This window comes from Pipistrellus kuhlii, unplaced genomic scaffold, assembly GCF_014108245.1.
Source record: "Pipistrellus kuhlii isolate mPipKuh1 unplaced genomic scaffold, mPipKuh1.p scaffold_m20_p_31, whole genome shotgun sequence".
Classification (NCBI taxonomy): Eukaryota; Metazoa; Chordata; class Mammalia; order Chiroptera; family Vespertilionidae; genus Pipistrellus; species Pipistrellus kuhlii.
In genome coordinates this window covers 1,059,708-1,076,220 of record NW_023425531.1, presented here as the reverse complement: position 1 = coordinate 1,076,220, position 16,513 = coordinate 1,059,708, and the positions used below count along the sequence as shown (strand labels likewise).

The 16,513-nt window shown below is 39.2% G+C and overlaps 1 protein-coding gene across 1 annotated transcript in view; it reads right to left on the bottom strand.

Moving 5' to 3' along the window:
• The window catches only part of LOC123653337 (phospholipid-transporting ATPase ABCA3-like), a 40,545-nt gene that overhangs the window by 8,237 nt on the left and 15,795 nt on the right, over nucleotides 1–16,513 (bottom strand). The window contains exon 4 of the mRNA XM_045589321.1: nucleotides 9,996–10,134. Coding sequence (XP_045445277.1) covers nucleotides 9,996–10,134 — 139 coding nt within the window. The remainder of the gene's footprint in view (nucleotides 1–9,995; nucleotides 10,135–16,513) is intronic.

Genomic DNA, 16,513 nt, shown 5'->3' with positions numbered 1-16,513 from the left:
CAATGAAAACAGCAATCCAAAATCTATGGGACACAGGAGGAAAACCAAGATGGTGGCCTAGGTAAGTGCCTAAACTGCCGCCTCGCACAACAATTTCAAATAACAACAAAAAGACAGAACGGACATCATCCAAAACCATAGGAAAGCTGGCTGAGCAGGAAATGCACAACTAGAAAGAAGAAGAGAAGCTCACGGATCAGATCTAGATCTGAAAAGCACTGAGGTGGGGAGACGCTCACGCAGAGAGGAAGGGCTACTGAGGGCTGGGCTGGTGGGAGGGGGAAGGAAGCCCACAACTGCATTGAACCCCAGTTCCAACTGCACTGAACCCCAGTCCCAGCCAAAGCCCTGTGGACCCAGGCTCAAATGGGTGGAGTCTGGACTGTGAAAGGCACCCAAAGTCTCAGAGTCTAGGAGACGTGGGGTGCTGGGAGCTGCAGCACGTTAGTGAGTGTGCACAGAGAGGTATGACCAAACTAGGAGACCAGGGGAACCAAAGCTGCAGTGCACGAGTGAGAGTGCTCAGAGAGGTCTATCCATGGAGGTTGCTGTGGCCTCTCCATAGCGGAAGGAGTCAGAAGATTCAAACTGCACTGAATCCCCAGCTCCGACTGTACTGAGCACTGAAACCCAATTCTGGGCGAGTCCCTGGGGCATCCACACTCTTACAAGCAGAATCTGGACTGTCAGGCAGAAACTCAGGGGATCTGTGGAAGGCAGAGGTCTGAGGCGCATGCACAAGGGCAGGACTGACAAGGGCAGGACTGGCGGGAAGCCAGGACTGGAGGCCCAGCCCTGAGACTCCACCCCATCCAAGCTGAGCTCAGAGGCTTTTGCAATTTTGCAAGTCTGATCCTATAAGACTGTTTCCAATACAGAAGGTACTCTGCTGTAGACACAGCTGATACTCACATCCAGTAGGTCTAGCAGTCAATTCCTCCCGGTGATACCAACAACCATCAAGACTTAACTACAATAAGGCTGTACACTCTTTTGAGCACCAAGAGTGTCTAACACAGGTAACTGCGGAGGCTGACCCACCAGATCATATAGGACACCAAACCCACAAAGCCACCCTACCAACTCAGGGAAGCAGCGAAAATGCTAAGACAAGGAAAGAGATCTCAAACAAAAGAAATGGAGGAGAATAAAAGAGTTCAAAATCACGGTTATTAGGTTCTTCAAGAATTTTCTAGAAAAGGCAGACAAATTTAATGAGACCCTTGAGGATATGAAAAATGACCAAATAGAAATTAAACATACACTGACGAAAATAAAAATAAAAATACAACCTTCCAAAACTCCATCAGGAAGAATCTGAAAACCTCAATAGACCAGTGACTTGGGAAGAAATTGAAACAGTCATCAAAAAGCTTCCAGCAAACAAAAGCTCAGGGCCAGATGGCTTCACAGGAGAGTTTTATCAAACATTCAAGGAAGAACTAAAACCTATCCTCCTCGGACTATTCCAAAATGTTCAAGAGGAAGGAACACTTCTAAGCTTCTTCTATGAAGCCAGCATCACCCTAATACCAAAACCGGATAAAGACAACACAATGAAAGAGAATTACAGGCCAATATCCCTCATGAACATAGATGCCAAAATCCTCAACAAAATTCTAGCAAATCGGCTCCAGCAGAGCATCGTAAAGATCATACACCATGACCAAGTAGGATTTATTCCAGGAATGCAAGGATGGTACAATATCCGCAAATCAATAAACGTGATACATCACATAAACAAATTGAAAGATAAAAATCATATAGTCATATCAATTGATGCAGAAAAGGCATTTGACAAAATCCAACACCCTTTCTTGATAAAAACTCTCAGCAAGGTGGGAATAGAAGGATCATATCTCCAAAAGCTACAGCTTTTATTATAAACCCAGAGCTAATATCATTCTCAATGGGCAAAAACTATAACCATTTCCCCTAAGAACAGGATCAAGAAAGGGATGCCCACTCTCACCACTCCTGTATGACTTAGTACTGAAATTATTAGCCATTGCAATTAGACAAGAAGAATAAATAAAAGGCATCCAAATTGGAAAAGAAGAGGTAAAGTTATCCTTATTTGCAGATGACATGATATTGTACATTAAAAAAAAAAACTCAATTGAAAAACTAATAGACTTAATAAATGAATTTGGCAGTGTAGCAGGATAAAAAATTAATGCCAAGAAATCTATGGCATTTCTATACAACAATAGTGAACTTACAGAACGAGAGACTAAAAAAATGCAATCCCATTTACCATCCCATCTAAAAAATTAAGATACCTAGGAATAAAATTAACTAGTGAGGTAAAATACCTATATGGGGAAAACTACAGGACACAGAAAATAGAGATAGAGGAAGACCTAAACAAATGGAAGAACATACCATGTTTATAGATTGGTAGAATCAACATCTTTAAAATGTCCATATTACACAAAGCAATCTATAGATTCATTGAACTCCCCATTAAAATACCAACCTCATATTTCAGAGACCTAAAAAGAACTCTCCAAAAATTCACGTGGAATAAAAAAATAGCCACAGCAATCCTGAGAAAGAACAAAATAGGTTGTATCTCAATACTAGATTTCAAGCTGTATTACAAAGCTACTGTTCTCAAAACAGCCTGCTACTGGCACAAGAAATGGCATATAGACAAGTGGAAAAGAATAGAGAATCCAGATACCTTCCCAAACCACTATGTTCAATTAATATTTGACAAAGGAGGCATGAACATACAATGGAGTCAAGACATTCTCTTCAATAAATGATCTTGGAAAAATTGGACAGATACATGCAATAAAATGAAACCAGATCACCAACTTACACCATACACAAAAACAAACTCAAAATGGATACAGGACTTAAACATAAGATGGAAACCATAAAAATACTAGAGGAATCAACAGGCGGAGAAATCTCAAACATAAGTCAAAGCAATTTCTTCACTGATACTGATCCTAGGGCAATGGAAACTAAAGAGAAAATAAACAAATTGGGCTACATTAAAATAAAAAGCTTTTTTTTTTTTGCAGCAAAAGAAACGATCAACAAAACAACAATAAAGCCCAATGTATTTGAGAACATATTTGCAAATGTTATCACTTAAAAAGGTCTAATCTCCATCATCTAAAGGGAACTCAGATAACTTAATAAAAGGAAGATAAATGATCCAATAAATAAATGGGCGATGAAGCTAAATAGAATCTTTTTGAAAAAAGGCAGAAGGGAGGTCAAGAGACATATGAAAACATGCTCAAAATTACTAATTATCCGAGAGATGCAAATAAAAATGACAATGCTGTACCATCTCACACCAGTCAGAATGGCCAACATCAACAAATCAACAAAGGATAAGTGCTGGCGAGAATGTGAAATAAAAGGAACCTTTGCGCATTGCTGGTGGGAATGCAAACTGGTGCAGCCACTGAGGAGAACATTATGGAGTTTCCTAAAAAAATTAAAAATGGAGCTCCCATTTGACCCAGTGATCCCATTTTTAGGAATATATCCCAAGAAACTAGAAACACCAATTAGAAAGGATATATGCACCCCTATGTTCATAGCAGCACAATTCACCATAGCTAAGATTTAGAAACAGCCTAAATGCTCATTAGCAGATGACTGGATTAGAAAACTATGGTACATCTGCACAATGGAATACTAAGCTGTTATAAAACAGAAGGAATTCTTACTATTTGCTACAGCATGGGTGGACCTGGAGAACATTATGTTAAGTGAAATAACCCAGGCAATGAAAAAAAATACCATATGATCTCATTCATTTATGGGAAATAAAGAACATTATAACCTGATAAATAAAAAGGTAGATACAAAGGCAGTAAAGCACCAAACGGACTGTCAAATTACAGCAGGAAAGCTGGGAAGCATTGTGGAGGGAAAGAATTTGATCAACCAAAGGACTTGTATGCATGCATATAAACACACCAATGGACACAAGACACTGTGGGTGGAGGAGGGCATGTGACAGGGAGCAGGTCAATGGGGGGAAAAGGAGATATATACGATTAAAAATGATAATATAGAGATCAACCAAAGGACTTATGTGCACACATATGAGCCTAACCAATGGTCAAGGACAATAGAGGGGTGGGAGCATGAGTGGGGGGTGGGGGATTGGAATGGGGGTTGAGGACAAATATGTGATACCTTAATCATAAATAAATTAATTAAAAATAAATAAATAAAATAAAAAATAATAATAAATAAATACTCAGAAAGAGAAACTAAAAAAACAATTCCATTTACCATTGCAACAAAAACTATGATACTGAGGAATAAACTTAATCAAGGATGTAAAAGGCCTGAACTCAGGAAACTACAGGACAAAGAAAAAAGAAATAGAGGAAGATACAAAGAAGTATTGATTGGAATAATTAACATCATTAAAATGCCCATACTACCCAAAGCAATTTATATATTCAATTCAAACCCCAATAAAACATCAACAACACATTTCACTGATCTAGAATGAATACTCAAAAGACTTATATAGAACCAAAAGAGACTCTGTTTAACCCCAGCACTCTTGAAAAAGAAGAACAAAATAGGAGAGATCACAATACCATATATAACATTATACTACAAAGCCACTGTAATCAGTACAGTCTGGTACTGGCAGAAGAACAGCTATATAAATCAATGGAACAGAAGAGAAAACCCGGAAGTCCATCCAAACCCATTAATATTTGGCAAAGGATGCCGAAACCGGTTTGGCTTAGCGGTAGAGTGTCGGTCTGCAGACTGAAAGGTCCCAGGTTCGATTCCGGTCAAGGGCATGTACATTGGTTGTGGGGTGTGCAAGAGGCAGCTGGTCGATGTTTCTCTCTCATCGACGTTTCTAGCTCTCTATCTCTCTCCCTTCTTCTCTGTAAAAAATCAATAAAATATATTTTAAAAAAATATTTGGCAAAGGAGGCAAGAGCATACAATGGAATAAAGGTAGTCCTCTTCAAAAAATGGTGTTGGGAAAATTGGACAGGTATGAAAGGAAGGAAGGAAAGAATAAAGGAAGGAAGGAAGGGAGGGAGGAAGGGAGGCAGGCAGGCAAGAATAAACTGAAAATGGATAAAAGGCTTAAATGTAAGTCACAAAACCATGGAAATCCTAGAAGTAACCATAGGCAAAAAAAATTCAGTTATCTCCTGTGGCAATATGTTTGCTGGTTCATCTTCTAGGACAAAGGAAAAAATAAACAAGTGAGACTCCAAAAATAAAAAAAAAAGCTTCTGCACAGAAAATAAAGTATCAACAAAATGTAAAGGAAGCCCACTGCATGGGAAAACATATTTGCCAATGATTTATCTGATAAGGGGATACTTTTCAAAATGTATAAGGAACTCATACAACTTAATAAAAGAAAAACAATTCAATTTAAAAAATGGGCTAAAGATCTGGATAGATACTTCTCCAAAGAGGAAATACAGATAGGCAACAGATATGTGAAAAAATGATTAAGGTCACTAATCATTAAGGAGATGCAAATTAAAACTAAACCTGCCAAACGGACTAATATTAACAAGTCAACAAACAACTAGTGCTGGACAGCATGTGGAGAAAATCTAGTGCACTGTTGGTGGGAATGCAGACTGGTGCAGCCACTGTGGAGAACAATATGCAGTTTCCTCAAAATGTTAAATGTGGAACTGCCCTTTGACCCAGCAATTCCTCTTTTGAGTAAATATCCTTAAGGTTCTGAAATAGCAATCAGAAAGGATACATGCACCCCTTTGTTTATAGCAGAATTATTTACAAAAGCCAAGATCTGGAAAATCAACAAATTTGTATGGAACCACAAAAAACTTGAAATAGTCAAAGCAATCCTGCGTGGGGAAACAACAACAATAACAATAACAAATGAAGCTGAAGGCATCACATTCCCTGACTTCAACTAGACTATAAAGCAGCAATCATAAAAACAGCATGGCATTGGCCAAACAGACAAAACAGACACACAGAACAGAGAGCCAGGAAATAACACCATGTATATGGCAAATAATTTTAGATAAAAAAAAACACAAAAATATACAATGATTAAAAGAGAACGCTTCTCCATAAAGAGTGCTAGGAAAATTGGAAAGCCACATTCAAAAACATGAAAATGTCTGAATTGTTTACAACAATTATTTTATTATTTTTTTGGGGGGAATTTATTTATTTATTTATTTTTGCATTTTTTAAATTAAATTATTATCTGTGTACATATTTTAACATTGCTCCCCCCCCCCATACATACCCTTCCTCCGCAGAGTTTTGTGTCCATTGGTTGTACTTATATGCATGTATACAAGTCCTTCGGATGATCTCTTATCTCCCCCAGATCTCCCTACCCTCCCCGCTTTAATTTGACAGTCTGCTTGTTGCTTTACTGTCTTTATATCTGTCTTTTGGTTCATCAATTTATAATGTTCTTTAATATCCATAAATTAGTGAGGTCATGTGGTATTTCTCTTTCATTGACAGGCTTATTTCACTCAGCATGATGTTCTCTAATTCTATCCAAGTTGCTGCAAATGATGAGAATTCCTTCTTTTTTATGGCAGCATAGTATTTCATTGTGTAGATGTACCAGTTTCTAGCTATTGTAGATTGTGCTGCTATGAACATAGGGGTTCATATATCCTTTCTGATTGGTGTTTCTAGTTTCTTGGAATATATTCCTAGGAGTGAGATTACTGGGTCAAATGGGAGTTCCATTTTCAGTTTTTTGATGAAACTCCATACTGTTCTCCATAGTGGTTGCACCAGTCTGCATTCCCACCAGCAGTGCACAAGGGTTCCTGTTTCTCTGCAACCTCGCTAACACTTGTCATTTGTTGATTTGTTGATGCTGGCTATTCTGACAGGTATGATATTGATTTGCATCTCTTGGATAATTAGTGACTTTGAGCATGTTTTCATGTGCCTCTTGGCCTTCCTTCCGTCTTCTTTTGAAAATATTCTATTTAGGTCAATTGCCCATTTTTTAATTGGATTATTCATCTTCCTTTTATTAAGTTGTATAAGCTGTCTGTAGATGTTGGAGATTAAACCTTTATCAGTGGTAACATTTGCAAATATGTTCTCCCATACAGTGGGCTTTCTTGTTGTTTTGTTGATAGTTTCTTTTGCTGTAAAAAAGCTTTTTATTTTGATGTAGTCCCATTTGTTTATTTTCTCTTTAGCTTCCATTGCCCTAGGGGCAGTATCAGTGAAGAAGTTCTTCTGGCATATGTCTGAGATTTTGCTGGCTGTGGATGCCTCTAGTATTTTTATGGTTTCCCGTCTTACGTTTAAGACTCCAGTCTATATATATAACAGGCTAATATGCTAAGTGTCTGACCATTCGACCGATCACTATGACACACACTGACCACCACGGGGCAGATGCTCAACACAGGAGCTGCTGAGCTGCAGTGACTTGGCAGTGGTGATTCTTCAGTAATGCACCTCAAAAACAGAGAGGAGGGAACCCAATTCCTCACTGGAGCCACAGATTCCACCTTCGGCCATGGGTTATGTTGTTGCTGGGGCACTTTAGGCCCTGAATCTGGTCTACTGCTCACTTGCATTTGTATTTCACACCGTGTATGACAGCAACTTTGCAGAGTCCTTTCTCACACTCTCGGATCCCTTGGGGGATGTCATAGAGCCAGTTTCAACTTGATCTCTGCAGGCCAGGCCAAAGGACCCCATCTGCCAGAGGGACCCCACTAACTCCATAGATGTACTTCAAGCCATAGCAGGTGCTGCCAGTTGGGAAGGGACCATGGGAGGTTGGTTACAGCGCATGTCTGGCCCCATCTTGCCCATCTTGCCCCATGGCCGCCTTCTAATTAATTTCCTTTCAATGTGCATGAATCCATGCACTGGGTCACTAGTTTATAATAGCCATTCTAAAAGTGTGAGGTAATATCTCATTGTAGTTTTTTGTTAATCCTCACTCAAGGATATTTTCTCCACTGAATTTTAGAGAGAGTGGAAGGGAGGGGGAGAGATAGAGAGAAACATGGATGTGAGAGACATATATCTACAGGTTTTCTCCTGCATGGCTTGGGACTGAGCCTGCATATCTGAGGTAGGTGCCTTTGACCAGGAGTAAAGCCAGGACCCTTCAGTCCACAGAGTGAGACTGTCTCTACTGAGCCAAAGCAGCTAGGGCTCATTGTAGTTTTTATTTGCTTCTCCCTAATAGCTATTAATGTTGAGTATCTTTACATATACCTGTTGGGCATTTGTATGTCACCCTGTTCAGGTCCTCTTCCCATTTTTTAATTGGATTATTTGAGTTGTATGAGGTCTTTATACATTTTGGATATTAAACCCTTGTCAGAACTATTGTTAGTAAATATTTTCTCCTTTTTTGTTGGTTGTCTTTTTGTTTTGTTCACGGTTTCTTGTGCTGTGCAGAAACTTCTTAGTTTGATGGAGTCCCATTTGTTCACTTTTTCCCTTTGTTTCCCTTGCCCTTTGAGATATATGAATGCTCTTGCCTCCTTTGTCAAATATTAATTGATAATAAAGATGTGGATTGATTTATGGATTCTCTGTTATGTTCCATTGATCTATATGCCTGTTCTCATTTCAAGTTGTTTTGTGTTTAGGTACAAATAAAAACTTGGAGAGATGCATCCACTATCACATCATATCATTTCTTTTATTCATGCTAAATATTGTTCTGATTCTCTCTCATAACTTCCAGGAGAAATTTCACTTTTTCATTTTACAAACTAGATCTTTAATGACCTATTTTCTGTTTAGCTTCATCTCTAATAGTCTCCCATGGGCACCCTCCATGCTAGCTATTAAAAAATAAACAGAAGGCCATGTAACTCCCTGAATGTGGCTTCCTGTCCTACATGTGTTCATGAGTTTACTTCCATTGCCTGGAATAACCCTATACATCTGAATTTAGCTAGTTATGCAGGCTCCTATAGATTCAACTTAAATACTTTTTTTCTCAACAGATTACACCACAAAAGATTATTTTTAATGACTGCCTAACAGGTTTGTCTATTCTCTTACTAGTTATGCTGTTTCTAATTTTTGTTGCTAATACTAGAATGTGTGTAGTTTTCCCTTCTATTTAATATTTGTCAAAGATATAATCTCAAGATATCTAGCAAATGTAACTTTTTCATTAAGGGTTTTTCACATATGATAATATACCAAGTGAAAAATTTGACTTAAAAATTACCATCACAATGTAAAAACTTGTAGATCAAATCAATAAAATTATATATAGACATAAATAGGCAAGCAATGCCAACAAATGAAAATATGTGTATTTGTAAAGCATAATACTAAACCACAACTATATAAAGATAGATATACTGCTGTAAGAATCTAAAGAGAATAAAGCATGGTATAGATATATTATGTATATTTTTTAAGTTTGTCTAATATATGGGATTGAAAAGTGGTCTTCATAGAATATAAGTTTAATTTTTAAAATTACCACAAGAATAAACAAACTTATTACGGACTAGAGGTCCAGTGCACACAATACGTGCACTCATGGAGGTGTCCCTCAGCCCGGACTGCGAGAGAGCACAGGCCAGGCTGAGGGACCCACCAGGGCGTGATCAGGGCTGGAGAAGGATGCGGGAGGTGGCCAGCTGGGACGGGACCACAGGAGGGCTCCAGGGCAAGTCTGGCCCATCCTGCTCAGTCCCAATTGGCCAGACCCCAGCAGCAAGCTAACCTACTGGTCAGAACATCTGCCCCCGCATGGTCAATGCCCATCATAGCAAGTGGTTGAGTAGCCTTAGAATATTATTAGCAGATTACACTTTGATTGGTTAAACAGATGACTGGATGAGCAGACACTTAGCATATTAAGCTTTTATTATATAGGATAGTTGTTTATGTATATACACAAATAAAATCGTGTGTGTGTGTCTGTATATGTGTGTATGTGTGTGTGTGTGTGTGTGTGTGTGTGTGTGTATCTCAAATGGGATAAAAAAAATAAGTTTGCTTAAATATCTACTCACCAGGACTCCCTCCATCATTGTCTTCTGGGTTCCTGGGTCTAAAAGTGGGGAGATTAGGAAAGAGAAATTCTGTTTTCCAGCCTGCTTGTGTAGGTAGAAAAGTCCTTTGTTTCCTAACAAAACGTAGATGATATTTTACCTAGAAGTAGCAATAGGAAACAAACTATGCTTAAAACTGAACAAACTGTAAAGCAAATATTAGAAATAAAGGAAAGTTAAGAACATAAAGAAAACCATGTGATTTGAAAGAGGAGACTCATCTGATGTCAACATGATGCTGAATGCCTGGAAATGGCAGTTTCTCCCAACATAATATTTATGCTCCAATCTCATCTACATCTGAAGTCCTCTCAAAATGCAGACAGTTCACAAAAGCAAGATATATGTATGGTCCATAAATACATGAAAGTTTCTCATTGTCACACATGAAATAAATGCAAATTAAAATGACAGAGATATTTTTCTTACCTATCACACTGAAAAAATAAAAAAGCTTAACCACGCATTCTGTTAGCAAGGCTATAGACAAAAGGAAATTTAATTCATTGCTTGTAGGATGCAAAATGGCACACTGTAATAGAGAATCTTGTAATGTATAACAAAATTACTTATGCATATACTGTTTGATTCAGCAATCCTACTTCCAGGAACAGACTTGAAATATATATCGCCAACAATAAGAAGAAAAGGTATATACAAGTTTGTTGTTAATATTGTCTGTGGTGGAAGTGTATTGAAATCAATTGCTCTTAAATAGGAGACTGCATAAACTATGGTATATGAACACAATATAGAGCTACGTATCTGCTCAAGGTATAGTCAGAAAACAAATCATACTATATAGAAAGGGTAGAAAAATTCTAAGGTGTCAGGTAGCAACAGCAAAAAGCAGTAACCAGCCCTAGGACTAAGGGAACAAAAGCAAGAGTTTACAATTACTAATACTTATAAACTTGGAGGAGAGGTCCTGGGAGGCTGAAAACCAAACTTCTGAGGAGAAGGCACAATCCAGCATGAGAGAAGTCCTCTGGGACTGAACCTAGGTTTCTGAGGGGCTCCAGCCATCTCTTCTGGCAAGCTCTGAGAGGCTGTGAGGAGGCTGATTCTGAAAGCTGTTGGACAATCTGCAAACTGTGTTTGGCTGCTGCTAAGGGAAGAAAGTGTTGCTGCCAAAAAAAGTGTTGCTGGGATGTCACTCATAGGAACTACAAGCAGACAGAAAGCCAACAAGAAAGACCAAATTTCTTCCCCAAGCCCTGTGCTTTAATAGTAGAATCTTATATGGAGCTGGCTAAAAAAAAAAAAAAAAAAAAAAAAAAAAAAGTGTACCTACAGCATCAAAGGGCAGAGTGAAATAATGGATTTATGGCTCAAAAAGAGACTTACTGACAAGTATACATAAAAAATGAGGCATACATATGCAATCTATACTATATAACATATTAATTTAAATGTATACATCTCCATACATTTATATATAATACATATGTAATTTATATTTTATCAATGCATCTAATCGTTGGATGCATTGCAAAAGAGATTGGAAATATCAGCACACTTCCACTAAAATGCTTTAGCATTTACTAGAATACAATACTTGTTTATAGTTCTTATTTGAGATAAAATTAGATACATTAAAATGGACAAATCTTAACTATATATCTGCTTAACTGTACATATATTTTGACAAATGAATAGTTTTTGTAATCCAAACCACATACAAGATAAACAAGAACCTCAACCCCAGAAACTCCTCTCATGCCCTTTCTAGTGGATCCTCACTTCAGTCCCTCAGGGATACATTTTTTTCTGATTTCACCATAGGTTAATATTGCCTGTAATAGAAATTCCTATAAATAAAACTCACAAGTGTTATACTCTTTTTCCATAAGGCTTCTTTTATCAGAAAGAATAAGATTCATTAATGTAACTGCTTTTTTTTCAGTAGTTCATTCATTTTTGTCACTGAGCAATATTCCATAGTGTAAATATAATAGAGGTCATTAATTTTCTGGTTGGGGATGTGTGGAAGGGAGGGAGGGGGGGAAAATCAATAAAATATGTAAAAATAAATAAATAAATAAATAAATAAATAAATAAAAAGAAAAAAAAAGAAAAAAAAAGAAAAAGAAAAATGTGAGCTATAAATGCAAAAAACAAAACTCCACAAACCCAAACATTTGAATATTTCTTCCTTCTGTTTTCTACATATCACAATAGCATGATGAAGGTTTAAATTAAAAAAAAACAAACCTAAAATGAAACATTGTTTTTAAATTGGAAAATAGAATATAGTTATTTGATAATATTTCCTATAAAGTAATAGAGAGTATAGTCTAATAACCAGATATTTCAAGAGGAAAGAGTATATATAATCTTTAATTACTATTTTTGAATCTAAAATTCTTTTTTGTTAGTATATGCATTAAAACATAAATGTAATATAGCATACTATCTATCTATATATATGCTTTTGGCAGTGAAAGTTGTAAGTGATTGGATTCTGAACACATTTTGAAGGTAAAGTTAACAAGATATGGTAATAAATTACTTGTGGGATGCAAGAGAAAGCAAGAAGTCAAGAAAAAAAAAATTACCTATCTGTTCCCAATAATTATTTGGCTAATATAGATAATGCTGTTATGAACATTCTTACACATACCTTTTGTGAAAATATGTTTTCCTTCTTTAAGGTAAATTCATAGGAGTACAACTGATGAATCATATAGAACAGATGTGTGTTGGACTTATTTGAGCAAACAAATGGCAGACATATTTCTAATTTTATCATACCATTTTATAGTCTCACCAAACAGTGGCTTCACATCCTAGCAGTATCAACAGACTAATTTTTGCCTTCCTGGTGGAGGGTAGAGGTGTCTCATAGTTTGTATTTTCCTGATGTATAATGACATTGCATACTTTTCATGTCTTTATTGGCCATTCATATAACTGCTTTGACAAACTATTTAAATATTTTGTTTATTTTTGAAACTGGGATGCTTGTCTCTTCATTATTGAGTTGTAGGACTTTTAAAAATATATTGGGATAACCAAGATGGCGATACTTGCTAACTCCCACAACCACATCAAAATTACAACTAACATACAGAACAACCATCACTCAGAAGCACCTGAAATCGGGCTGAATGGAAGTCCTACAAATAGAGAAGCAAAGAAGAAAGAATGCTGAGTCTGGTAGGAGGGACAGAGGTGCAGAAGGAGCTGGTCTAACACCCACCTGCATCATGATTTTAACCAGGAGGGCTATCTCCACTGCGGAGGCCACAGGGTTTCCAGCCCCACCCCAGGCCCCCACCTCAGGTTACAGAGATGGGAAGAGAGGTCCCTGTAACTTTAGGCTTTAAAAACCACCGGGGATTGTGGCTGAATAACACTGAGGCTGCTGGAGACCCAGCAGTTCCTCATAAAGGGCCAGCACAGGGTCTTAGTCAGACTTGCTCCCTCTGTGCTCCAGCCCTGGGGCAGTGGTTTAAAAGGAACCTGGGATACTCGGGATGAACTGGATTGTCTGGCATCAGGGAAAGAACTTGGAGACAGCTTTCTCCCAAATAGGGTCATTGTTCTTATGCTGTAACCTCCTGTTGCAGAGCTAGCTGTCTGGCAGCCATATCTGAGTCTCCATCAGCCTGACTCATACTGTCCACCCCACCCTGGTGATTCCTGGAGACCTTATTTGGTCTCCGGAAATCACCAGGATGATGATTGGATGGAGCCAACGGGAAATTTGGTATTTCTCGTTGGCCCCATCCAATTTTCAGACCCACCCAAATTGTCCATATGAATGGCCTGTCCTGGATCAGTCTTCAGATTTTTCTAAAATCTCTCAAACAAGTAGTAGTTGGCATCAGTGTGCCCCATACCTATCAATAAGAGAGTCCAGACCCAGCACTGGCAGCAGCCTTCTTTCCTTCACAGCTCAGCCTTGCCTCGACACTTTCAGACCCAGTACAGGCAGCAGCCATCTGCAAAGGGCTCTGTAGCTCTTGCCAGATGGCTATGGTAGCGGCTGACTTTGCACCTCCTGGGAGGCCCCAGAGCCAGTGCACCTGGTGGACAGCTTCAGACCAAACCAGATTACAACTCTACACATCCACAAGAGACACATTCAAAGCCTCACTGAAACAAATACTGCTCCATAGGGAAATCTTCTTAGCAGCTCTTCACTATAGACACAGCTGGTTCCTCACAGCCAATTGACTTGGAGGTCAATTGTTCCCAATGACACCAACAACAATCAAGTCTCAACTACAGCAAGGCTGTGCATAATAACCCACAAAGGTTTGCACTTAGAGTGCCCACTCTGGAGACTAGGCAGGCTGAGACATTGGGTCCTACTACACAAGGCCACTCTACCAATTCCAGGAGTCATAACACTGCTACCTAATGCATTGAAACAAACACAGGGAAGCAGCGAAAATACAGAAACAAAGAAACTGTCACAAATGAAAGAACAGGTGAAATCTCCAACAAAAGAGCTAAATGAAATGGAAGCAAGCAAACTACTAGGTACACAGTTGAAAATTATGTTTATGAGGATGGTCAAGAATCTTAAGAAGAGCTTCACAGGAATTAATGAGAGCTTCAAGGGACTTTGTGAGACTTGCAAGGATTTAATAGTAGAGTGGATAATTCAATCAACAATTTGAAATATGAGGAAGAAAAAAAAAAACCCAAACAGAAGAGCAGAATGAAAAAAAGAATCCAAAAATATGAAGATAATGTAAGGAGCCTCTGGGACAATTTCAAACATACCAATTGGTATCAAGCATACCAATATTCACATTATGGGGATGGCAGAAGGTGAAGAGAGAGAGCAAGATATTGAAAACCTATTTGAAGAAATATTGATAAAAGAACTTCCCCTACCTGGTGAAAGAAATAGTTCAGAAAGACTTACAAGTCCAGGAAGCACAGACAGTTGCTGTAAGTGGAGTCAGTGTGTTCCCACAGGGGGAGCACCACTCAGCCAGAAGCCAGACTCACAGCTGGTGAGTGCAGCAGGAGTAACAGGAGCCTCTCCTGCTTTCATGGCAGCACTAAGAATGTCTGACTGTCAGCCATCAGTTGGACATCCCCTGAGGGCTCCCAGACTGTGAGAGGGCAAAGGCCAGGCTGAGGGATTTCCCCTGAGTGCATTAATTTTGTGCACCAGGCCTCTAGTAGACAATAAAATGGCAATAAATACATACCTATCAATAAGTGGATCTCAAATCAAAATAAATGAATATGGACTGTGATGAATGTAAGTTCTACCTAATGAAAGAGAAACATGCAAATTGACTGTACATCCACTACACCCACCAGCCATGCCCACCAGCCAATCAGGAGTGAGTATGCAAAATAATAAAACAAATTAATGTCATATATATATATATATATATATATATATATATATATATATATATATATATATATATATATAGTGGTGGCCATGGAGCTGGAGCCAGCCGGAGGCTTAGGTTTTCCCCAGCAATAGAGGAAGCCAAGCTTCCTGCTAACCCTGGCTGGCCCTAGCCTCTGCTCAAGACTACAAAATTTCAATTATAGAAGATAAGTAAATCCCAACAAAAATGATGGCAGCCACGGAGCTGGAGCTAGCTGGAGGTTTGGGTTTCCCCTGGTTATGGAGAAAGCCAAGCTTCCTGCCTGCCCTGGCCTTCCCTGGCCTCCACTCAATGCTACAAAGTTTCAATTGTAAAAGATAAATAAATCCCAGATGCCAGGGCCTCTGCTTGGGTTGCCAGGTGGCGTGGCCATCCTGCAAACCATCATGGGCCCCTTGCCCAGGCCACTCCATACCCCAAGGGAACTCCCACCCTGGTCCAGGACCCCTTCAGGACAAACCAGTAAGCCCCCACCCATGCACCAGATCTTCGCTGCTTCCCTGTGTTTGTTTCAATGCATTAGGTAGCAGTGTTATGACTCCTGGAATTGGTAGAGTGGCCTTGTGTAGTAGGACCCAATGTCCTACTTAGGCATATTGACCATCACTCCAACTCACAAGATGACTGCCCCCATGTGGTCAAGGATCCTGCCCCCATGTGGACACAAAATGGTCACCACAAGATGGCCAGTAGGGGAGGGAAGTTGGGAGGGACCAGGACTGCAAGGGAGGTCAGTTGGGGGCAATCAAGCCTTCAGGGGAGGGTAGTTATGGATGACCAGGCCTGCAGAGGAGAGAAGTTGGGGGCAATCGGCTCTGTAGGGAAGGGCAGTTGATGGGACCAGGCCTTCAGGTGAGGGCAGTTAGGGGTGGCAAGGCCTTCAGGGTAGGGCAGGTAGGAGCAATCAGGCTGGCAGGGGAGCAGTTAGACATCAATCAGGCTGGCAGAGGAATGTTTAGGGGATGATCAGGCTGGCAGGCAGAAGCCATTAAGGGCCATCAGGAAGGCAGGCAGGTGAGAAGTTGGGAGCCAGCAGTCCTGGATTGTGAGAGGGCAGTCGCACATCCCTCAAGGGGTTCCAGATTGGAGAGGTTGTAGACTGGGCTGAGG